The 25,293-nt window shown below is 48.0% G+C and overlaps 1 protein-coding gene across 1 annotated transcript in view; it reads left to right on the forward strand.

Annotated features, from left to right (window-relative positions):
- The window catches only part of DIS3L2 (DIS3 like 3'-5' exoribonuclease 2), a 198,286-nt gene that overhangs the window by 141,915 nt on the left and 31,078 nt on the right, over window positions 1-25,293 (forward strand). The window contains exon 14 of the mRNA XM_054166737.1: window positions 17,609-17,688. Coding sequence (XP_054022712.1) covers window positions 17,609-17,688 — 80 coding nt within the window. The remainder of the gene's footprint in view (window positions 1-17,608; window positions 17,689-25,293) is intronic.

Consider the following 25,293-nt stretch of genomic DNA (forward strand, 5'->3'; position numbering starts at 1 on the left):
TTTGTATTAGCTTTAAGGCTGCAGTTTCACCTCAATTTCAAGGTCTCTGTTTTAATCTCAAGACTCTCCTTGTTTCTCTGAGAAGAAATCACACTGATCCAGCGAGCACATTACTTCTGATTAGCATGTTAGAGTAGAAGCTGACCCACAATACTAGGAAATAAAATGCTTAAATAGCTAAAAGTTCATGAGATGATTTCTCTGTCAGTGATGAGTTTAATAGGTATAGAAGACAGAGTGAACAAAAACAGGCTTTGGCATTTGGAAAAGTGAGTCATTTTTTCTGTTGCATCATGTATAAACTTTTCCTTTCTCATGTATGTATGGTTGAAATTGCTTTGAGGTTTTGAATTTTCACTTCAGCTCTGTTTTTTATTATTTTCAAACATTACTGAAAGCAGGAGTTTGCAGTCTTCAATACAGTAGTTTGTAGTCTTCAATGCTGTGCTTGTATTGCCTTGCTCTTCACTTTTCTATCCTTTTAATAAGCCAGTGGACAACATATAGAGGTAGAGACAACATATAGAGGTAGAGACAACATATTCAGGTAGCGGTAGGACTAGGGGGAATGGAATGAACCTGGAGGTGTGGAGATTCAGGCTGGACATGAGGAGGAAGTTCTTCACCGTGAGAGTGGTGAAGCCCTGGAATGGGTTGTCCAGGGAGGTAGTTGAGGCCCCGTCCCTGGAGGTGTTTAAGACCAGGCTGGATGAGGCTCTGGCCAGCCTGATCTAGTGTGGGGTGTCCCTGCTTATGGCAGGGGGATTGGAACTAGATGATCCTTGTGGTCCCTTCCAACCCTGACTGATACTATGATATAGATAGTTAAATGAGCTGAGAAGCTTCTGGTTTCTCATGTTTAGGTAGGAATGTTGATGGATCCATAACATGGTGCCCAAGGGGTGCTTGTGTCAAACAGCTTTTTAAGAAGAGAAACATCCTTGAAACAGTGTGGTCTTCTCTTTACAAATCCTCGAGCATTTCTACAGGTGCCTTGAAATCAGTTCTCTTCTACAAGTAGCCTTTGCAATAATGGTATCATAGGTACCAAATACGATTCCAAGGAGGAAGACTTGCTGAAAAGAATTTAAACAGACAAGAAATTGGTCCCACCACAGGGAGTTCTCCCAACTCTTATTAATTTTCATTTTGAAGGAGTTGTGTTTGGGGAGGGTTGGGGTGGGGCTTTTGTCTAAAATAAAGAAATCTTACCCTCCTTCATGGAGCTTCTGCCCCAAATTATTTCAGAACCAACATGCAGCTGCCTGGTTCACCTTGTCACATTGGACACTGCCTTGATCTTCAGTCTTGACAGAGCCCATAAAAGTCTATGAGATCTGTTAAAAGGCTCTGAAGTGACACTTCAGTACAAGAGGGTGGTCATTTCACAGCTTGCCAAATGTCTGCTGTGGCAGTGCTGTGTCGGGGCGTGAGCTGGGAATGTAAAGTTGAGAAGGGCTTTAGGAGGTGATCCCTTCCTTTTCCTGGCAATAGCAGGAGCTCAGCTGGTAGCGGTCCCCTGCCATGTTTGTTATTGCTTTGTCACTGAGCCTTTGTACCTGCTGGGACCTGTGTGACCAGAGTTAGTTCCTCCTGGGGCTGTCTCCATGACTTTAATCCACCCAGCTGTGGATTAAAAAAAGTGTGTGGATGAAGTTTGCCGTTGGGCTTGTCCCTCACATGTCCATGATTAGTCATTGCCTGGAATCTGAAGTACTAAAGGCCTGCAGAATCGTTGCAAGTTGCTCAGCTGAGTGTGCCAAGGTCCTCTGGGGTAGAGTTCAGCAGTCTGAAGGGCTCACCTGATTACAGCAAAGAAGTCATGCAAGGTGGCTCACTGAAGATTATTTTAAATAGAGTGGTTTTTCCCATTACAGCTGATACAACAGCCTGCTGGCTGCTGTTTTAACAGGATTTTACTCAACGTGCCATAGTCTGTGTGCTGCAGAGAAATGCCACTGTAGAGCAGCAAGGGCAGCATAGCTCAGTGCTCCAGTGACCAGGGACATCACTGCCATGCCAGGGGCAGGTGGCATGACTGGGCAATAACCAGAGTGGGCGATACCTAGCAGGGACTTTTGCTCTTCAGCTTTGAGTGGGGATTTCAGCCTTAGGCTGGGTTTATGGAAAGCAGAGTGAGGTTTTGTTTGGGGAAGAAAAAAAAATATATAGTCCTTTCAGAAAGCAATTTGTTTCTGTTTTCTGTGAGCAAGGCTTCCAAAGGGACTTGGTCAGTTCTGCAGTACAATCAACTGGACTGGAAAAAAATACCAAGTGAAGTAACACAGTGGCTGTGGTAAACATGAACTGAGGCCTTGGAAGTAGCTAATGGCATACCACAAAAGAGTCTCCTTTCACCCACCACTGGCTGTGCCAGCAGCGAGCACTGCCAGTGCTGGCGTCTTGCAGAGGAAAGCATCATTTGGCTCCCTTTTGGATTTCATTACTCTTCCTGCACTCCCTCCTGCTCACAGCAAAAGCCTTTCCAGTTGTAAAGAAGTGAATTAACTCCCTTCATGTCAGTGATGGATGAGGCGCTTTCTCCCCCTTCAAAGGGGTGAGCCGTGCCGGTGAATGTGGGCCAGCAGAGTTGAAAAGTCCAAGCAGAGCAGGAGAGCCTGTGGGGCGACCCAGCTGTCAGGCAGGACACCCTGGGGATGGCTCCCGCCGGTGTCCCGCGAGCAGGGAACAAAAGCCACTCTCAGCCCTGAGGCTCACTTTTTGTGTGTCCTGCTTTCAATGGACTTGGGCACATCCCTTAACACACAGCCGCCATTTGTGCGGGGCTCGGGGAGCCTCAAAGGCTTTCAGAGGGTGCTTCTCCACCCTGCACAAAGGAGGGTTAGCACGCTGGTACTTGGGAGATCTCCTTTCAGGCGTCCATGGCTAATCATATTAAAGGTGACCTCGTGGGCAGTGCTTTCCATTGTTGCCATATGTTTTGTCCAGTGCTTGAGTGATGTTGCGTATTGGAATGTATTCATGCGTCACCTAATTTAATCACCAGGCTTAATCCCCTCTCCTGTTCTACACCCTCAGAATTTACTGGCTTCTTTCTATCCTCCTGTGCCTTGTCTGGGTCTCCTTCACAAGGTAATACTGGTGCCTGCAGATAGTTTTATTTGTTTATTTACTTTCAGAGTGTGTTTTAAAACCATCATCTTGACCATAAACCCTGCAACCCCTGCAAAGTACGAGCGAGCGCAGTGGATGTTCTAGAAGGCTAATCCTTTGTTCCTGTGATCTATTTTCTTCCAGCTTTTCCATAGAGAAATTAAGGATTAGGCTCATGGGTTTTAAAAACAAAACCAGCAAAATACTACGAATGGAAAAATGACTGAGAAAGCAGTGTGTCTCCTTTTAATATTGTTGGAATAAATAGCTAATGTTAAGAACTGGACTGTCTCTGTAAAATATAGCGTTGGTTTCTGCCTTTAAAACTTACAGCTTTGGTATGGACAACTCCAGTTCCAGGACTGAATGGACAAAATTAACCTAGCAAAAGCTCAAGTCCATCAAACTGGGAAACTGGAAAGTCTGATTTATGCAAACCTACCGCTAAAACTAGAGACCTCTATAAGAGCTGCCATGCTGTGCGGAAGGCAGGCATTTCCAGGGAGCTCTGCTTTTCAGACTGTCCTTTAAGGGTGGTTTCTACAGGTTTTTTCTGAGACTTCCCTGTGCCAGGTGACTCTGCCGTGTGGAGGGGTATGTTAAAAGCAGGAACTGGAGATTCAGTTGTGTTGTGACTTGCTTCTAGGAGTGGATAGGGTCAGGCCTGGCAAGGGAAGGCAGTGATGAGTTTTTTAGGATGATACATGGTTAGGTTACTAGTATGTGGAACTCCCAGGGGCAGGAAACCTTTTAATTTCCTTACACTTGCTGAGGCAGATTTTTAATTAAGTACCTCATGCTTTGGTTCAGCCCTTAGATTCTCCTTCTCCATATATGGCATGCTGGTACCCACAACTTTAAACACTGACCTACATCCCGGATGTCTTGGAAACCTTAATCATAGCTTGTACCAATTTAACTGAATTACAGCCTTGAGTTTCCCTCTGTGTGTGTGTGTGTACAGGTACACAGGAATTTCTCGCGGCTGAGTTCTCGCAGGTGAAGCTTGCTGCCGGTCTGTGACCGCGTGTTACGGTCTGGGCTTGATCGGAGGGAGGAGGAATGACGTAAAAGATTGCAGATTTGTGACTGGTTTTAAAAATAGTTCTAAAATGTTATGCATCTTCATCCTGAAGAAATGCAATACTGCTTGGAAACCACAACTACCGAACGTAAACCATGTCAAGCCCCTCACATATGTTAAATAACAGTGCGGAATAGAGGCTTATAAACAGCCTGCTGCGCAGTAATGCTGGAAAACGATCACTGGTCCTACCCCCTGGGGATCAACAGCAGTGTTATGGGCTCTGACATCAACTTGGCCTTACAAAAATACATTTTGCACCACACATTCTCAGTGTGAGCCTTGCCAGAGCCCTTTCTGAAGTGTCTACATGTAGAAATCACTTCCCCACTGAAGCACAGCCAGGTCAGAGCCAGAGGAAGATGGCTGGCCATGGGTTAGCTGGTGGGTAGGGTGCCCATCCTGCTGCCAGCTGACTCAGTTTGCTGGGACAAGTCACCTGGCACCCATCCACTCCTGCTTCCTTTTTTCCCTGTGACAGCAGACCTGTGAAGTCCCTAGGAAAGTGTGAGCAAGAGCAGGTCGCTGCCAGAGGAATTCAACTGAGCCACAGCCAGCCCCTTCCCGAGGGAGCCCGGTGGTTGTGCTAACAGCAGCAGCTCCTGGTTGTCCATGGGAACGGGCAGGGATGTTCTTGGAAAGCTTTGGATCTCCTACTTGTGCACTGAGCAACCATGCTTAGGTGCCATGAGATCAGTTAAGTAAGAGAGAGGAGGTCATGGCATATAGCCTGCTTCTGCCCAGAGAGGAGTGTGCTGGCACTGCTATGGGAGGATGCTGGGTGACATTTTATGGCAGGCAGTGTACAGAGAAGATGCTTTGTAGAAGGCAGTGGGATGAGTATGTGTGGCAGTATCCTGCACTGCTGAAAGTGTTGAAGGGAGAAGGTTTGGCCAAGGGCACAGCAGTGCTGTCTTGCAGTCCTGGCAGCTTGTAGCAAGCTGTGAGAGAGTCCACGTCGTCCCCAGAGAAGGAGCAAAGCTTGAGTCAGCAGTGCTAGAACTGGACTTCATCACTACTGGGTATTTCACAGCAGCACCCCAAAGGATAGGAGAGAATGGTGTGGCTGACAAACTGAGATCACTGGGGTGCATAGTCATCATCATAGTGTTCTGCATAGTCATCATCAGGGTGTTCTTCATAGTCCCAGCTCCAGTTTACTGACATGCAGATATAGCTGAACCTAGAAACACTGTTGTGATCTCTCTTGTTACCTGGCAGAGCTCTTACCATGTCGACACAGGGGCTGTTGATATTCTAATGGGCTTATCTCTAGTGTGGAGGGTATTACAAGCTTTCATCTGTCTTCCAGTGCAACTCCACGGAAATCCCTCCAGGCATGAGGCAGTACCTGGGCGGTGAATTAATCTGTGCTCCTGGGTTCTTACAGCTCCATTAGTGGCTTAGCAGGGGAAGCAGTTAGCATTAACAAACTTAAGAAAATAGGATTTGCTGTGTTTGATCTGCCCTCAGCTCCCTGTATCCTCCCAGCAGCAATGACAAAGACTGGGTGCATTACAGGAAGACACAAAATAATCATAGGGGAGACACAAAATAGCCTGATTTGTAAAATGTGTATCAGCATCCTCCTGGGCTCTTGAGGGTGGGGGGGGAAAGCTGTGCTATATCAGGTGTAATAAAAGACACCAAACCATTTTTCTTCCTGCCAGATGCACAGACACATCTGCATCTACAGCCCTTACCTTGCCTTTCCCTGTGACTTGAAGCATTTGAAGACAGGATGGTATCCCAGCCTTCTTCAGCTAACCACTGCCTTGTGCTCTTTCACAAGCTTGGAGTAGCTCTCAGAAATTATTGGTGCTTTGTAAAGGGCCCTTTCTTTTCATCACATGAAACACCATTACTGGTCTTGTTCTGTTTTCCATTAAAGAAATGGCCTGCAAGCCATGCAGTGTTTCCCTCATGGTGCTGGGTTCCTTAGCAGAGCTGGGCATCAGTCAGTGGCAGGATCAGGCCTCTCCTTGGGAGCTGCTGACTTCTGCAGTGCTGTTCTCTACTGACCATGGGCTCTTGCAAAATAGCAGTGCCAAGTGTGAAGCTAAATTTCAGGCTGCATAAACCTAGGGTCAGTAAGTTGACACCTGTCAGGTGTCTGAAATAAACAGCAGCAAGGAATAGTGAGCTGTTACCCCTAGTACCCTCTAATGATGTCATACCAGGCAGTGAGTGTAGAGAGTGTTTCCACTTGGTTGTGTCACTTTTCATCTGAAGCAAACATGGAACACACAAATGGTTTTTCTTAAGTCTTTCAGGCTCTCAGGTATTGTTCTGCAACAGAAATGCCTTGGGGATCCCTTTCTGATCAGGCTTTGCTTTTCTTCGTCAGATCATGGTAGTATATATATGGACTTCCATACTGCCCAACCCATAAAATAGCTGATGTTGGTCCTGCAGATTCCCTCCAGGTCCTGGGTGTGACCACCCAAGAGGCTGCAGGTGCTGTGACCGCACAGAAGCGCTGCTCTGTTTGACTGCTGACACTTGCCAGCTTAGAGGAAATTTCATGTCAGTTGTACACTTCAAGTTTCCCTCCTTGTTAATAGTGAGAAATAAAATACTGCCCTTTTTTTCCATACTTGCTTTAACTTGGTTGGTCTGTTTGCTCCAGGATTTTCAGAGCAATGGGCATATGTGCTGTTCTGCCAACCCCTGTTGGACAGAGAGCTTTCAGACGAGATGGAGATTATGAGACTCAGGGTCTGTGGCATTTCTAGATGTTAGTGGCAGATGCTGCTGATGTCGTGCTTCCCTTCTTCAGGCTCTTCACCAGCTGTTGGTGTCCATGGGCTTTGGCAGTGTAGTGTCAGTGGCTGTTTCTCCCCATCTCTCTGCTCATGCAGCAGACCCTTGTCTTGCCTCTTCCTGTTCACACCAATTACAGGTCCCTGTGCTGCTCCCTGTGCTTCTGGCTGTTGGCCTCTGGTGTCTCCTACGGAATTTTAACTCTCTGCTAAGGTCCATAATGTCTCAGTGCTGCCCTCCAGCCATCAATAACTTCTTAGACAGGGAAACTTCACCTGCTGGCAACCCTAGTTGCTTTGAGAAGGGTCAGTTCTGCTTCCCCAGGAGTCTTGGCGGTTGTTTCAAATTCCTAATTGCAGTCTAGACTCTTACTAGAATCTTGATCATCCTCTTCTCCCAAATGCTTGCTTTTCCAAGTGAATTTCCCTATCTGCCAGGTGAAGAACAGGCCATTGGGACTGGTCAGAAACTAACTGCTCCCTTGCATCCTGTAAAGCCTGTGGTCATCATCAATCTTCAAAACGCAAGAATTGTCTGTAGCCCAAGGCCTTTTGCCTCTCTTGAGGCTGATAAAGCCCAGCTCATGAAGGCTTGGTTATTCCACAGGATGGAACCAGTGGAATTGTCTTCTGTCAGAGCAGTGGCAGGGCTGGAAGAAGCACAAGAGCTGGGAGGGTTTAGAAGAGGGGCTGGGAGACAGGCTCCAAGTAACAGAACACGGCCAAGCAGTGAAATTTGGCACGTGCCTTGTTAGTGTCACAGCTTTACATGTGGCATTTCCTTGGGGTTGTTTTGCTTTTATTTTAAAATGGATAGTTGTCTTGAAAATAAAAACACTTTTCACTGGCAGTTCCCTAGTGGTCTTGAGCACGCAGAGTGATGTTGCAATTTGTTATCTTCTTGAAGAAGGTATTTTTAATCCACCGACACAAGCCCTTTGCCGTTGTGTCATCTGTATTTTAGTCCTGTGGTTTCCTAATCAGGCAGCTAAGAGAATGAGCTCATCCAGTTTGTAAAGTGAGCAGAAGTATTGAGCTCTTCTTTCTAAATGAATCTGGATCCCTTTCATTGTGGATTGCATTCGAAACCTCTGGTGCAGGCAAAGTGTGAAGGCTTAAAAATAAACCCATTTGCAGTTTGTGTTTTTGTGCCAAGTGGTGAAAGTTGTCTCCTTCCCCATCTTTCCGGAAAGGCTCTTGCAGCTGGGAAGTGAAAGCCAAGGGTATGATGCCAGCTTGCCATTTTGATGACAGCATCTGTGTGTCTGTGCAAAAGATCCAGCCACACTTCTGTCTGGTTTTGCTGCACTGCCTGACCACCAGGCAGAGGTTTTGAGAGCTGCTAGATGACAACAGAGCAGCCGTCATATGTACTAGGGAAAATGCATTGGTGACTTCACTTCCATGATGGGAAACCCCCAGGGTCCTCACTGTATCCCAGAGGAGATGTTTGGAGAGCAAGACCTGCTGCAGCCTGTGGGATAATTTAGTAATAGCTCATTATGGCTTTGAGTCCCAGGCTGGAAGCCTCTGGCCTTGGAGAATGGTTTATGGTGGGGGTGTGGGGGGAATTGTGCTGACTTTCCAGACCCTGTGTTTCAAAGTGACGTTGTCTTTCAGCCACATGTACAGATCTTGTAGTCTGTTAACAGAGGTAGTTTGCTGGGTAACATCTTGAGAGAGAAGAGACATTTGGGAGACACACAGAATGATAGCAGAATGAGTGATGGTTTGTACTGCAAGTAACAGAGAACCCTTCTGCACAGAAGATCTCAAAACTGCAAAGTAAAGCAGGAATGGAGAGGATGTCTTACCCCTAGAGAAAGAAATCACCCTTTGCTCTGGTGCTGGTTTACACTTGGCTGTTGTTCTGTGCTGTGAACGAGGCCAAGGCTGGCAGTGAGTTTGTGTCAAACACAACACTGTCATCTCACACCCAGGAACTCCAGGGTGTGTGAGCTGGCTGGCTGTGAAGCACCCTGGGTTTCCAGCGTGTTCCTTGCTGATTCCTTCCTGTGCCTGCCCTGTATTTCAGTTTGGGGGTCAAGGTGTTTCAGGAGTGGTGAGCGAGGCAGGAAGAGGGTAGAAAGAGGGTGGAAGAGCAGCTGCCAGTTGCATTCCTTTCCAAGCACCCTTTCCCTAAGGAGCAGGCTTAGGGAACAGCTCATTTCACCTTTCTGCTTTTGTTTGTCTCCTGAGGATTGGTCATGCTTGAGGACACAGGGCAACAGAGATGGCTTCAGGAGCCTCCTAGAGAATGTAAACCTTCACCTGGAAAGTATGCATGGGGGAGAAGGGGTCTCACTGAAAAGGCAGTGCGTGAGATGGAACTAGTTAAGCACTTCCAAACAGTAGAAGCAGCAATCACATAACCAGGTGCTGAGATTGGCCAAGCATTCACTGTCAAAAGGGAAGGACCACCCTAACCCAATGTGAGAGGTAATTAGTTGGGCTGGTAGCAAGTTTCCTTGTCTTTTCTCTTTGTCCACTGCAGGACTTTTGGTCTCACCCTATTTATTCTCATCCCATCCTTACTCCATGTTCTTCAGCTTCTACCCAGGGTCTTTCTCCAGTAATTTCAGACTGCAGCACAAATAGAAAAGCTTGTGGAAGGAGAAATGCTTGGGTCTCAAGAGCAGCTTCTTTAAGTGAAAACACAGCTGTGAGGTTTGCAGCCTGTGCTTCTGTAAGGGCTTGTCCAGCCGGCACAGCCAGCACCGCTGCCGTCCTTCCAGCGTGCAGGAGTTGGGAAATCCATTGTGAACGAGATTGAGTTTGATGGCCTGCGTGGAGGCAGAGGGATGTATTTTTAAGGGACAAGGTGCCAGAAAGCTCTGTGATTACGTTACTGGAGTATGGCTCCGTTTTTTTGTGGTTTTAGAAGTGAGTGTCAGGACTTCAGGGCTTTTTTTCTTTTTTGTCCTTTTTACTTTTTTCTCTTTTCGGGTGAAAACCAAAGTTTGGGCAGCGCATAAAAACCTGCTTCATGACTAAGTTTATTCTTAAAAAGCTTTCTAGAGCTTGCTGGAGGGGAGCCTTTATTCTGAGAGGGAGCTGATACCTGTCTTTCTGGGCTTCCACACAAATGGGGTTAAATTGAATGAGTGCCAAGGGTAGAAAACTCTCTCTGCCTTTCAGGAGATTGTTTTCAGTGTAATCTTTAGCTCCAGTTCCCTGGTTTTCTCTTGGAGGGTTGTATTCTGCTTCTCGTCTTTGCCCTGGGTGAACTCTTTCTGCTTGAATACCTTACTACATCAGTGGAATTACCTTGAACAGTTGTAGCCTAGGCTGGCCGAAGCATGGCCTTACGTTGCCCCAGAGCTGGGACGTCTGAAATCTGTGACCGGGTTACGCTGCTGAACCGATAATGCCTCTGTCATGCAGTGCATGCGTAGAGAAAACCTTTCATCTAATGATAGGGGTTTGCAGCTTGGAGCACAGGCTGGGGACAGGAGGAGCCAAGCCAAAACCATTTACTCAAGAGGGCATGAAGAATTTGCCCAGTCAAGTCAATATAGGTCCTGACAGCACTTCAGCAGCCAGAAGGCTGCTCCTCGTCCTTTCTCCTTGTTGGAGCTACCAGGCTTAATCGCGTGACTGGGCCCCTAATTGCTGCAGGTCTAAAACTTGCTCTGAAATGAGGATGACTGCTGGCTGCACTGAAGTCCTAGCAAGCCTCAAGATCCATGACAGCATTAAGCACTGCTCCCCTCCTCAGAAAAGCCTCTTTCTAGTCTTAGTGGAGAAAACCTCAAACATAGGCAGCTTTGCCAACACTTCGCACCATGGCCTGTCTACCTGAATGGCAGCTGCCCTGAGCCCATCTGCTGGTGTCCACCTATATACACTTCCTCTATACATTTGTTTGATGTCTGCTCACCACTGTTGGAGGGGCATATGGGAAGCATTGGATGCAGATGAAGTATGTTGTTGTCTGATGAATGGAAGAACAAGGAGGAGCAATGAGCATCCTACTGTCAGCCAGCTGCATCCTGTGCTGGATTTCAGGATTGAGGAGTAGAGAGTGGGAGGATATTATAACCCAGAGTGTGGAGCCACTGTACAAGTAAGTGTTCATGTGCACAGAGCCCTCAATGCCCAGTGACTGCTGTGGGCTGGAGATTACTTTCTTCAAGGAGGTGGCATTACGTGCATCTCCATCCTGCATTATGTGCCACCCAACATTACCAAGGATCAGCTATGTGCAGTGAATATATTCTCATGCTTTCTTGACCAGCCTCAGGATAGTGTGCTCACACCTCCTTGGTACCTTAGTTGCAACACTTCCCTCCATGAAGGCAACAGTGTCCTGCTTCAACCCCTTTGAATTTCAGTGTCCTGCTCCTCTTCTCTTTGGGTGTGTTGCAGTTGTGTCTGGTGGTGAGTGAGCCTATCCATCACTGTATCCACACACATCCCAATTACTCCTTTTGACAGCTCTTATTCACACACCTCCTTGTGCCTCTGACATCTCAATTATTGATGGGGCTCTCCTGGTAGGCAGCACTCTGTTCTCAGCATGGCTGGGTTCCAGCTCCCCTTCCCATTGAGTTCACACACACACAATGCCAAGCGTGTCTTTATGTGCAAAGCTGCCGAAGTGGAAAGGGATCTTTAATTAGCATGGGAGCTCCAGGGCTGTGCCACCAAAGGGAGCACTGCAAGCCAAATTGCACCTCAGTATGGCACTGGGAAATCTCCTCTCCCCGTCCTTGCCCAGCAAAACCCAGCAGTGTCCTGTAAAATTGAATGATCTCATATGTTTTATGTTGAAGATCTCTTGATCTGATGAGCCTTCCTTGTGATGGAGTCACCTTGTGCTTGCACTTCTGTAAGAAGCCTCAGTCCCCCATTGGCCCTGTAGGCGTGAAATCTGATATTTTGAAGAGCAGTGCCCTTTCCTTTGCTTTGGTATGTTTGTTTGTGGGCTTCATAGCCAGCCTTTACATTCTCACAGGGACCACTGATATGCAAAAAGAGGAGCTTCGAAGCAGCGCACAGTGTTGGAGCAATGTTGTCAGATTGGCTAAGAGTTAAAGCTGTGCCAGAGGGATGAGTGCAAAAACCTGCATGCTTTGCAGGGCTTCATAATTCTGGGAGGCTCTGGATGTCTCCTGACATTACTATAACAGAAGTCAGATAGGAGTAAGGACAAAGTGGTTGATCAGCTCCTGACATCTCTTGGGCTCCTAGCCTTTCCCTGCAACCTTCTTTATTTCAGAAGTAACTGGAGGCTTTGTGCTTTGTGAATGAAGGCCAAAGGAAGGGGCAGCTGCTGGGAAGGTGGGAGCAGGGAGATGCTGCAGTGCAGATTGCACAGAATACTAGGGAAGGACACTTGAGTGTCGTTCTTCAAGATCTGTGGCAGGAGGTGCCTCACAGATTAGCTTTAGCATGAGAAGAAAAGCCTGCAGAGCAGACATTCCGAAGCACCAAGGTGCTGGGGAGCTGAAGTACCTTTACAGATGAACACAACCATGCAGAAGTGAGCATGTGCTTGAGGGCTGCCAGTGGAGCGCTGCTGTGGCTGCAGCAGCATATAGGATCCAACTACCTGATGTTGACTGGCCGTGGACAACCTTTTCAAGCTTAGTAGGGAGCTTACAGTCTCTGCATCCCAGTGTGCTTCCTGAAAGTGCTCAGCTCATCTTCTACCTGCTTTCTTTCTGCCCTGCAATGAGTTTTGCTCTGGCCCTTCGTGCTCCCTACCAAATGCCACCAAACGTGTAGAGGCAGCTAGGGCTTCGCTGTTCATTTGAGGTCTGTAAGGATTCTCGGCCTGGAGCATGATCACAATTCCTCTCCTCCTTCCTGTCCATGACCATGCATCAGCAGATCAGATCTTCAGAAGAGCAGGGAGTTGTGCTTCAGCAAAAGCACAGCTTCAGGCCAGACCTTTAGTTACACATCTCTTCGTGTGACAGCCTGACCCTGATATTTCTCTGAGTGGAGTTCTCTTGTCACCGTGGGTGATAGCAATATCCTCTTGTCTGACAGTGTTGCCCCAGGTGGTCAAGCTGTGCATGGTATGGCCCTGCTATGCAGGCCCTGCTGGCACTGGTGGACAGCAGAGCCTGCTGAGCAGGGTGTGTTTGGTTTGTCTGGAATACTGTGAGCAGACAAAGGGTTAAAATAACAGAAAGTTGAAAACCTGTTATCTTTGGGAAGTGTGATCTTTCCTTTTTGGGTAGGCAGGTTCCATGGGACCCCCTTCCCCCAGATAATGAAAAGGTCACCTCCCATACCTTATTGCCCCACAGCTTCCCCTGGCAGCCTGTCCAAACAAGGCTGTTTTCCTTCTCAGCCCTTTTCCTTCCTTCCTTCCTTCCTTTCCTTCCCCATGACATGACTTGTTGCACAGAGCTGACTCCAGCCCTGGGTGGTGCTGGGGGCCCAGAGCCCAGGTGAGCTGTAGCCAGAGATGCTCAGTTACTGCAAGCTCAAAGCTTGCTTAGCTGAGAGCTGGAAACAAGAGCCTCAGGAACTCTTGTGTTTCTTCTGAGCAGAATTATTGTTGAAAGTGGCCAAAACCACATTTTTGCCCAATCTTGCGCTTTCTTTTGTGTGTCTTCTCTAGTAATTCTACAGTGTAATGTCTGTTCCTCCAAGCACAGGACTAGGTGGAGCTGTGCCTGAGATGACTGCTGTCCTTTTCACCTCAGAGCTGCTTCCTGATACTCTAGCAGGAAAACTTTGGAAAACCTAGCTCAGAAAAATGGCTTTGGGCACTTCCATGTTCCTCTTTTAACTGCCTAAACCAGGGCAGCTCGCTTGAGAGGACTCTCTTCATAGAATCATCGAATGCTTTGAGTTGGAAGGGGCCTTTAAAGGTCATTTAGTGCAACCCTTCTGCAGTGAGCAGGTGATGACCCTGCAGGTCATCTTCAATGACATCAGGGTGCTCAGAGCCTCATCCAGCCCGAGATTTGAATGTCTCCAGGGATGGAGCTTCTACCAGCTCTTTGGGCAACCTGTACCAATGTTTCACTGCCCCACTGTAAAAAAATTTCACAGAATCACCAAGGTTGGAAGAGAGCTCAAATATTCTTCCTTGTCTAGTCGAAATCTCCCTTCTTTCAGTTTAAAACCACCTCCCGCACCTGCCCACCCCCCTGCCTTGTCCTGTTACAGCAGACCTTGCTAAGAAGGCTATCCCACCTTTCTTATAGGACCCTTTTGAGTGTTGAATGGCCACAATAAGGTCTCCTCTGAGCCTTCTCTTCTCCAGGCTGAACAAGCCCAACTCTCTCAGCGTTTCTTCACAGCAGAGGTGTTCCAGCCCTCTGAACATTTTTGTGGCCCTTCTCTGGAGCCACTCCAAGAGGTTTCTGTCTTTCATGTGCTCAGATCATGTATGGTTATGGACCCCATATGGCCTGCAAGATGATTGCTTATGTCCCTTGGAAGGGTTGCTTGTTTCTTGCTGACCTCCTGCTCCCATTAGGTAGCTGCCATGCACCATCATAGCATCTGGAGAGGCTGGAGCCACAGCCTGTCTGCATGGATTCTGACCAGAAGTGTCCCTAGCCAGCCCTGCTAGAATCATAGAATAGTCTGGGCCAGAAGAGACCTCCAAAGCTCATCTAGTCCAACCTCTCCACAGTCAGCAGGGACATCCTCCACTAGATCAGGCTGCCCAGGGCCTCTTGGAGCTTCACCTTGAATATCTCCAGGGATGGGGCCTCAACCTCCTCCCTGGGCAACCTGTTGCAGTGTTCCACCTCCCTCATGGTAAAGAACTTGTTCCTAACATCCAATCTAAACCTGCTTTTCTCTAGTTTGAAGCCATTGCCCCTTGTCCTGTCACTGCAGGCCTTTGTAAACAGTACATAGAATACATAGAATAAACCAGGTTGGAAGAGACCTTCAAGATCATCGCGTCCAACCCATCAACCAATCCAACACCACCTAAACAACTAACCCACGGCACCAAGCACCCCATCAAGTCTCCTCCTGAACACCTCCAATGATGGCGACTCCACCACCTCCCCAGGCAGCCCATTCCAATGGGCAATCACTCTCTCTGTATAGAACTTCTTCCTAACATCCAGCCTAAACCTCCCCTGGTGCAGCTTGAGACTGTGTCCTCTTGTTCTGGTGCTGGCTGCCTGGGAGAAGAGACCATCATCTGTCTGTCTACAACCTCCCTTCAGGTAGTTGTAGACAGCAATAAGGTCACCCCTGAGTCTCCTCTTCTCCAGGCTAAGCAACCCCAGCTCCCTCAGCCTCTCCTCATAGGGCTTGTGTTCCAAACCCCTCACCAACTTTGTTGCTCTTCTCTGGACTCGTTCCAGCAAGTCAACATCCTTCCTAAACTGAGGGGCCCAGAACTGGACACAGTACTCAAGTTGTGGCCTAACCAGTGCAGTGTACAGGGGCAGAATGACCTCCCTGCTCCTGCTGGCCACACTGTTCCTGATGCAGGCCAGGATGCCATTGGCCCTCCTGGCTGCCTGGGCACACTGCAGGCTCATGTTCAGCCTACCATTGACCAGCACCCCCAGGTCCCTTTCCACCTGACTGCTCTCCAGCCACTCTGACCCCAGCCTGTAGCTCTGCATGGGGTTATTGTGGCCAATGTGCAGAACCCGGCACTTGGATGTGTTAAATCTCATGCCATTGGATTCTGCCCATCTGTCCAGCCTGTCGAGGTCCCTCTGCAGAGCCTCTCTACCCTCCAGCAGATCAACTCCTGAATCTGCTCTCCATCCTTCTTGTAGCCCCTTTCACATACTGGAAGGCTGCTATTAGGTCTTCCCAGAGGCTCCTCCTCTCCAGGCTGAACAATCCCAGTTCTTTCAGCCTGTCCTTGTAGCAGAGGTGCTCCAACCCCTGATCATTTTTGTGGCCCTCCTATGGACCTACTCCATCAGGTCTAGGTCCTTCCTATATTGAGGGCTCCAGACCTATACACAATACTCCAGGTGAGGTCTCACCAGTCCTACCTAAGACACCTGTCTCCAAGATGGATCTGAGTAATCTGCTAAGCTGTAGTAAGATCAGAAGTTTCTGGAAGGGAGGGTGGTGGAGAGCCTAAGAGGCTGCCATCTGAACAGCAGTATGGTGATAGGTGTGCCACAGACACATGCAGAGCATGGACATGTGTTACCTGCTGTTGCAAAGAGCATGGCTCAAAATAATTTACAGAGTCGGAGGCATAGCAGTCAAGGGAGATCAGCTGGATTTGGCCTCAGCCTGATACTCAGTGCTGAACTTGGTATCCAAGATGGTGAATTTTTAAATGATTTCATGCTGTGCAGTTTTATTTGGGTCAGTGAGAGCACAGTGTATGACTTTGCTACTCTTTAGGGAAGGGAAAAATGAGTGCACCATCTAATGATTCAGCACACAGGGTTTCTTAACAGCCTGCGGGAGAAGGATGTTTTAATTCTGTGTTCATTTCTGAATAAGCTGTTAATTTGAGTTAGCAATTTCCTTGCAGCCCAAAGGAGAGGAGTCTGATCAAATGGAGTGACTCAACATTGCTCTCTCCTCCTTCCCCTGTTTAAAAAGCGGCTGGGCTCATCAGAGGAACCTTCCTTTGACTTCCAGCCCTTGCGATGGCCTTCCCAGACTGTTTCAGGAGTCCTGCATGACCCAGCAATGGTAACAGCCCTGCAGCTGGTAATCTCTCTGACCACAAAAAGCCAAAGTGCTCAGTGCATAAAGACCACAGCTGCTTCCTCTGAAGGGTGCTTGCCCTTCTTACCCGGCCTGCTGGCACCTGCTCAGGGTCTGCAGCCTTTTTGCAGAGCTGTGTGGCTGCACCTCATGGCTGCAGGAGCTGGTGGGGCACTGGTCTGGGGGCCAGCAGCCTTCTCTTGGGGAAAGAGGAGCTGCTCAGATGTGCAAGGCTGTTGCAGGACTCAATCCCGTGCCGTTTTCTAGGCAGTTGAGCATATAAAACCACTGGAGATCTTTTCAGCAAAGAAATCTTCCTGCAGAACCGTTCTGTTGCTTGCTGAAAGAGGATTACTTTTTCCCCCTTAAATAAAAGGAGAGCTGTGTTTGAAGCCTGAAAGCCCTTGCCCGGTGCCTTCTTGGAGCTGCAAAGACAGCAGCTTCCAGGTCACATCATAGCCTCCTGCCGGACACGGATCCAAACTGCAAACCCTTCTAACAGCTCTTTAATAACTCTGCACAGAAGGAAAAATCTGTCACCTTTCCCTCTGTGGTTTCTCCTCTGTTCTACTGCACTGGAGAAACGAGATGGAGCCGGGAAAGTTTTCAGAGAAAGACTCGTGGGAACTCCAGCTGCCGACGGAGAGCAGCTCAGTTCTTTAGTGTCTGAGGGGAACCGCAAGCGCTTTGCTGAAAGGTGGTGTGCGTGGGTGGGTTTGGAGGGGTGAACCATCGCGACCCATGCATTTCAGAGGAACCACAAACACTTTAGAGTAACAAAGGGTGGAAAAAGCGAGAGCTTTCTGCAACGCATGTGACTTTTCCCTGAGGTTTGGAACCCCGCGGCTTGTTCCAGGCCACGGTGTTTGTGTGTCAGTCTTGGGGAGTTAAGCTTTCTCCCACAAGCCTCACTTGAAGTTGCTGTGATGACTGAGAGCCTAAAATGTTGCCTTTTTTTTTTCCCCCTTTTCTTTTTTTCCTCCTTCTCTCCCTTTTCATTCTCCCCCACACCCTCGCCTCTCTGCAGCTGAAGCTCTCGTTTACCTTGGACCAGGAGAGTGGGATGCCTCAAGGCTGTTATATTTATCAGTACCGGGACAGCAACAAGTAAGTCCTGTGGAAGATTACACGCAGCAGATAGAGGAAGGTGCATTGAAAGGGGACTGCCCTGCCTTCTGGCAGAGGGACCGCAACTGCTTGTGCCACTTAAATATAGATTAAAGCAAGCTTCAGGCTTGACCTGAAACCGGGAACAACTCCTGTAAAGACCAGATCCTTTCAAATGTACAAGGCCCTGCAGCCCCTTTTTATCTGCAGCCTTTAAAAGCTGCTTTCATTTGGCTAAAAGGCCAGTTCTGGGCCAAACTCACTCAGGCTTTGCCCAGGGGTGTTTGCAAGTCAAATGCTGCACTGTTCTGTGTTGGGGTGGCTTTGGGAATGTGGGCTGGGGTAAGCATCAAAAGGCTGTAGAGTGCTGAAGAAGTCAGAGCCCTCACCTCTGCTGAGCTAGAGACACACAACACCCAATTCTCTCTGCTAAAGCTCATGCATGGGTTCACTGAGAGACCTTTGATTTGTGGTGCTGTAGCCCCAGTGCAGCCACGTACTCTGTTTGTATAAGGTACCATATGATATTCAGGCTTTGGATGTATTTGGAGCACAGAGTCCTCAATTTCTAGGTATTCTGCCTATTTTTACTAGCTGCTGTAGTGAGCTGGCACCCAAGATGTTTTTATTTCAAATCACATCCTCATTATCAAATTGACAGCAGCAGCAGGGTTCAGATATTTCTGTATTCATGCTGGGTTACTTTGCCTGAATATCAGCATGTCATAAATCCATAGCCTGTTGCCTCCACCCATATATAGTTCTGCTTCTTGCCTGTTATTGAATGTTGACCTTAAAAAGGAGGGTATATGAAGTTGTCAGTGTATGGAACAGCCTGTAATTAGATCTGCACTGAAACACTGATGAGAATAGTCCTGAAGAGGAAAAGGGACATCCACAGACAGCACCTAGCCCTTTCTAAGCTGTTAAGTCCCAGCCTTTAAGCAAGAAGGGAGATCGTTTCTAGGAGAATCCTTTCCGCCAGTGGATGGGCAGTTAGCTCATGATACATGGTCCCATCTCAGCTGTCCTGGCCACAGAGGTGTGGATGAGCAGAGTTGCTACCTCCAGCACCACCAAACTAACAGGGAAGCCTGCAGTTCAGTGCCAAAGCATGAAATCAACAAGGGAAGAGCATTTGGTTTTGAGGTTTTTATAGGTGGGCAGCACACAATGGACAGCAAGGAAAAGAAACCCCCAGACCTGTTGGGGGCTGTTGAGGACATTTGTAGATCCACTGTTTGTGTGGTGTGCTTCTCAAAAATCAGCAGCCATGGTTTTTCCTGCCACAGACCCTTCTCTCCCCAGGCTCCAGTGGGTTTTGTGCCTTTCTTTGAGGAACTCCAGGGATGGGAGTGGAGATATTTTGCTTAAGCACTAAGGCTGACAACAGTTCCGCTTGGAAACCTTGCTTTTTGCTGTGAGTTGTCCAGCATGTGACAAAGTAGCTGTGGCATGTTGGCAGCTGTTGCTTTAGAGATGTATGGCTGTGACCTGCATTTCTGGCAAGCGTGGGAGCCGAGCCATCCTGAGCCATGCCAGCTGGGATCACAGGTTGGAAAAATACGGTGCGGGCAGAAAGAGTGGGATTGCGAGCAAACCCAGGCTGGGCAGGTCTGATGGATCCAATCTGCAGTTACACCTCCTTGCAGAGCCCTGTGCTTTGTATTTCATAGCTTGTTTGACCAGCTTGGGAAGAGTAGGATCCCGTTTCCCAGGGAGAGCCTGGCTGTTTGCACACACTCCTTCCCCCACTAAATCCTGTACATGCAGCTTAGTGCCTTTAATAGGCCTTGGCTGGTGAACTGAAGTGTGAAGGTCTTCTGTGCTACAGTTGATGTATCCTTGCAGGTAAAGTGCCCTTGAGCCAAACCTGCACTCGGTTCTGGTTGTTCCCTGGGTGATTTTGGAGGAGCTCGCATGTGCTGCAGCTTTACTGGCTTTGCATTTGAACAGAGTAGTGAAGCACCGGATGGATGGTCGTGGCTCCTGCTCAGCTCAGCAGAGATTGCACTTCTCAAGCACTGGGCCTTTCATAGGATTAAGTTGTTATCAATTCAGTAACAGAGCAGTTGTCATGATAATTTTCCCTTAGTAATTTCTCAGGGTAAATTGTAGGCTATGTGTTCTTCCAAGCCCAGTCAGGCTTTGGCAGTACTCAGTAGCACCCAAGGATACTCTTCTGCATCCTTTGAAAGATCTATCTAGAAGTTAAAGGCAGATGTAACACTTGGATCTGCACCATGTTTTGGAGCCGTTTAGCCCAGAGAAGAAATGTTGGCCACACACTGCAAGCTCATACATGGGAAAGATTGGAAATGTGCAAATCCCAGAGCCCAGCATCCTTGTCAGAGTGTCGGGGCTGGAACCCATGCTTGGGACAAACTTAGGGCAGGAGCACAGGTGTTTGATGCTCTCAGGGAGCAGCTTTAACAGCAGGAAGCTGAGATGATCCTGATCAATGGGAACCCAGGAACACGCCACAGAGATCTGTGTGAGTAGGGCTGTGTGTGGCAAAGCTGAGTGTCACGCTGGTGACTGAAGGAGTGTCCCTTCCCCTCCAAGTGGCAAATGCTGTTCCAAGCTGCAGCCAGACGGGGCCACCGGAGAACAGCGGATATTGGCCTCCCACTTGCAGAACAAAGGGCTGCAGGATTGCTGAAAGTGTAATTACCAGAGCGATTAATTTCTATTGCTTAGCTAGAAGTGCAAGTACCATACAGGCTCTTACAAGTGTAATCAATTGGAATTTGTTCCCTTTAAAATGATAAAACCCTGCCAAGGTATTTTTGCATGCTCCTGGTATTTCCCATTGCCTATCTGCACAGGTCCACAGACACAGACCTCACCAGGTGCCCAGTCCACTGTCACACCTTCGACTACTCAGCAGAACCTTGGGAGCCCTGTATTGAGAGCAGAAGAGGTGTTGAGCAGCCAGCTGCTTGCCCCTCCACCCCCTGCTATATTGTGTCCAATGGCACTTGTAACAGTGACGTTCAGCTGCTGTACTTGAAGCCATAGGGAGGAGAGAGGCTGTGACTGCCCCTTCGGTCACAGGTGTAAGCACAGAGGATGTCACTTCTCCCCTTTTTTTCCTGCTCAGACACAGATGCTTTTGCCCCCTTGACTGCCAGTCCTCCCCAGCCTTTCAGTCCTTCTGGCCCCAAAGGAAATTACCTCATCAGAAGCAAGCAGTTCACTTTCTCGTTTTTAAGCTATGTTACTTAAATTCTCCCTGATGGGGATCAGTCAGTACAACTGACAGAGCACTGGGCTGTTGTGGGACAGCTGTCCTGTGACTGGAGCACTGTGCTGTGACATGGGGAGAGCCAGTGACATGTGCTGGGTAGCACTTGGAACAGGAGCATATTGTCATCCTTTATGTGGTTGCAGAGCAGCTATACCCAGCAGAAGACAGCCCTGCCAGCTGTCCCATGGTGTGACTGCAGCATGAGTTGGGCATTGAGGGTGAGGTTGGCTTTCTGCCTCTGCACGGGATCCAACTGCAAAACCCAGCCAGGCTGTAAAAGGCCATCAAGGCCATTGACATCCAGCGTGGTTTGTGAATCCCACCTTACAATATGCACTCACTGGTCTCTGATCTAGGATGTGATGCCAGCTGTGCTAAGGAAGTGCTGGCTGCCCACTGAAGCCTGCCTGTCACAGCTGGTCCTCTTGTAGGCCACCAGGCAGTGGGAGAATGAGATCAGTAAAGGTTATAGCTGATCATGAAAGGCTTCTTCCAGCCTGTGTGCAGGAAGAGCCAAAGCCAACTTGAGATCTGCTTGGAAGAAATTAATTGTGAGAAGTTTCATTTCTTTTGTCTGTATTGAAGAAACAGAAGATTCAGTCTGTTGTTTGCATTTGCTGTCACTATCCAGTCACTTCTCTGGAGACCACCTAGGCTCTGCTCACATGCACACTGCAAGTCTGACCCTTCAAATGCCTTTGTCTTCCCTCCCAAGACTCTTTGATTGCTGTCACCTTTCTCGGATGATGCAGTGCTCGGGGTCCCTGCCATCCTAGACCCACTGAGGAGCTATCAATCCCTGTCAAGATTAATCCTGTTGTGTGGGCCATATTTGCATGGCACAGTGATGTTCCTTTGACCCCAGCTGGTTCTCTTCTAACATGGTGTTCCTGCTCCTTTAGCCTCCAGGTATTGGTCTCTTTTTGACATCCCTTCCTCACATCACAGACACTGCCTTTGCTGATAGACCAGCTTGCAGTTTGACAATGAATTTCATTTTAATTCCTTGCTGCAGCTGGGGTTTGTGTCAGGATTATGAATTTGCACTGGGGGCTTCATGTTCTCTTCAGAGTAATTTTTAAACCCAGAGGAGCAGCATCTCACATGGAAGCACTTAGAGACCTCTTAGAAAAGCAGCGTTGGAGTATTGATCATTTTTTTCTCTCCAGGGACCCAGAGCTCTACAGATTGAGCTGCTGTGCAGTGTAGCCACTTGCGGGCAGCACCACACAACTCTTCAGGATGAGAAGTGAAAAATAGCTCCAGTTGAAAGGAAAAGTGGTGCCCCCTTTTATATAGAGATCAATGATGCCTGGTACATTGGATTATCACTTAAAACACCAGGACTTCAAATGCCAGGGTGCATGCACTCCTAACGCTGACAGGCTCGTGATATATGATGCTGTTTGGGTTACCAAGTGAGCTTCTCTGTGCAATCTTTTCATAAGGTGAATGTAATATCTGCAGTGATGTAGCCAACCTTACATCAGGATAGCCAGCCTATAATTATGCTTGGATTGTCTGAAGGGGTTGTTTGTCACTAACACATTAGCTCACTCCATTTATTGCTACAGTTCAGGGCTGCAGCAGGGTGGGTGTAAACAGAGCTCTGGTGGGGGCTTGAGAGGTTATATTTTTTTCTGAACAGAGCAAAGCAGATTTGTTTGGAATTTATCCTTTCTTGCAAGGAGAGCTGTTGACTTGGGAGTTCGAAGAAGAAAATATGTAAAGAAGCTGACACAGCATAACTGGTTTGTTTTCAGATGTACTTCCCAGGTATACAGCTCAGCTGTTGGACTTTAGCATGGACCTAGTTCTTTTGCAATCAGCTGGAAGGTTTGCCGTAATATGTTTTGTTCCTTGTGGGAAATGGAGGCTTTGCAGAGTGGATTGTTTGTACAGGGAGCTCCTGCACAGCTCACAATGTTGCTGGGTGCCTGGCCTGGCAGTTTCATGATATGCATCCTAGTGAAGCAGGACTGCTTGTATTGGTGTAAGGGAAGTGTGTGTTTCTGGTTATTGATCAGCAAATACATGCTCTGCCCTATTCTGACCTGCATGGCCAGGGCAGTCTCTGAAGGTGGCCTCTTCTCTCATCTGTCTCATCTGGGAGCCTGGGATTTCAAGGGGAGAGCCGTATGCTTGTAATCCCTTGACACCACAGGCTTGAATGGATGCTGTCTTGCAGCAGTTACTCACCTAAAGCTTGTGGAGTGCCTTGTTTAGATTTTAGGTCAAAAGAAACTTAATTCAATTTCCAGAAATTAATCTGCCAGCCAACATCAAATTCTTTGGGGTGAGATTTTTCAGTTTAGGGTGCCCCATTGGACAAGGTGGCTTAGCTGGGAGGAGTTCTGTGAGTGGTTTTCTGCAAGTATTGCCCAGGTCCTGCTGGACTGCAGCTGAGCTGCCCTGCAACTATTTCCTGATGAACTGTAGGAAGCTTTAGCTGTCTTTGGAGGCTTCAGGAGTGCATCATAGCTGGTTGGTTGTAGGCAAGGCTGCATTTTCATTGCTGAGAAGGAATACCTTTACTTTAATTGTAGCCACCTTCTGGGTTTAAGAGTAAGCCAGCCTTCCCTGGGCTTAAAGCACTACTGAGTTCTGGTGGAAGTGGTGTCTGTGTGGATGAAAACAGGATTAGAAGCAAAACTGAAGCCAGGGCATGAGTTAGTAATGGCCAGAAGATATACTCCACAGAAGAGAAGTTGGAGCTTTTCTTTTGATACTGTGTCTTGGGTTTTGTTTGGCTTATTTGCACTAAACTTTGCTGAAGTCAACAGGTGATGTCCATGTTTCACCTGCAAAAGGGTAAGCATTGGAGCTGGCCAGGCAAGGCTGGTAAATTATTCTGTCACTGTACACAGAGGTTAAACCAGGCCTCCTGGTTTTGACATTGATTCAGTCTAGGGTAAATTGTCCAGGAGAATAAGTCTAGAGGTTGACCTTTAAAGTACAAAAAACAGGTAATCCTTCCTGCCTGAGGTATGAGCTCAGTTTTCTGTATGCCACAACCAAAGGCAGCTGGGACACAGGCTGCAAAATAACCTTTGTCACTGAGGCTTTGAGGAGTGTTCTTATCTCATAGAAGGGACACCATGGCCATTTCTAGATGAGGAAGTTCTTTGCAAAAGCCTCTGTCTAGGTGGTACTTAGCTGATTTTCTTGACACAGACCTGCCTTCTCCTGCCACCCTCCTGCTTAATAACAGGTTTCCAATCCATCAGTGTTATAGAAATAGTAACTGCCAGCTCCTTGCAGTGTCAGTGCAATGTGGGGGCTGCAAATGGAAAAGGTGATCAAGGAAATCTGCCTGTGCCCTGAGCAAGCAGATGGGATTTGAAAATAACCTGACCCCTTTCAAAGGAGCGTGTGAAGCTTGCTTTGGTGGCCTACACAAGATCCCCCATGCACCAATAGCTCTCTCTCCTCTTCAAGAGGGTACCAGAGAAGTCAGTTATGTGCACCCTCATGGGGGAGGAAGGACTGGGCTTTGAAGCCTGGGTGAGTTCAGGACCTCCCTGCTCTCCCTGAGTTGAATCTGCTGAGTGTGTTGTCTTGCTTATTTCGCAGCGTTCACTTGGAGAGGAGCTGTGAGACTTTGTGTCAGTGCTAGGTGCCTGGGTATTTGGTGGTAGTCAGGTAGGTGAGAAAGTCAGCTACAGTTGTAACCGAGTCAGAGCTGCTGTCTCTGTGTGTCATCCTTGGAGATCTGTTTATACATCCATTTGCTTAACTATATGTTTGAAAGCCCTCAGCAGCATTTCAGTGCCATTTCCCTGGCTTATATGTGTCTGACTAATGCCCAAGGCAGTGAGCTATATCTGGACTAGAATTGCTAACCTTATGGGTTTGGGTTTTTCTTAGTAGCCATGAATCATGAATCTCTGGTTAGCCCTTAGGTACATGGGAGAGAACAGATTTGACGCAGGAAAGAATGAATAATCATCCTCCCACAAGAAGCACCTCTCCATTTCATCTTGAAGCCAAGTTGCTGGATTGATTTTGTGTTGAGGAAAGCCCTTTCTTGAGCTGAGATGAAGCTAGAACATCACAAGACCTCCCAAGTCATCCCTCTCCCAACAGGATTTCTAGGCATACCATTTTGTAACAAACGTGGAAAAGGAATCCTTCTTCTGGCTTAGTTTCTGGGTCCTTGAGTGTACTCTAAGTCACAGTACAGTACAACTCTGCCAGGTGTAGGGTTTGCTGTCCATGCTGTGATGTTATGAGCAGGGAGAACTGGGACCAGTGAGCAAATGCAGATACAGCCTTCTTTTGCTTTCTCAGGATGTGCTTTAGGTACAAACTAATGGTGGGAGGTTGCACGAAATGGTAGGCAGTGAAGCAAAACC

Source organism: Dryobates pubescens, chromosome 13 (genome assembly GCF_014839835.1).
Source record: "Dryobates pubescens isolate bDryPub1 chromosome 13, bDryPub1.pri, whole genome shotgun sequence".
NCBI lineage: Eukaryota > Metazoa > Chordata > Aves > Piciformes > Picidae > Dryobates > Dryobates pubescens.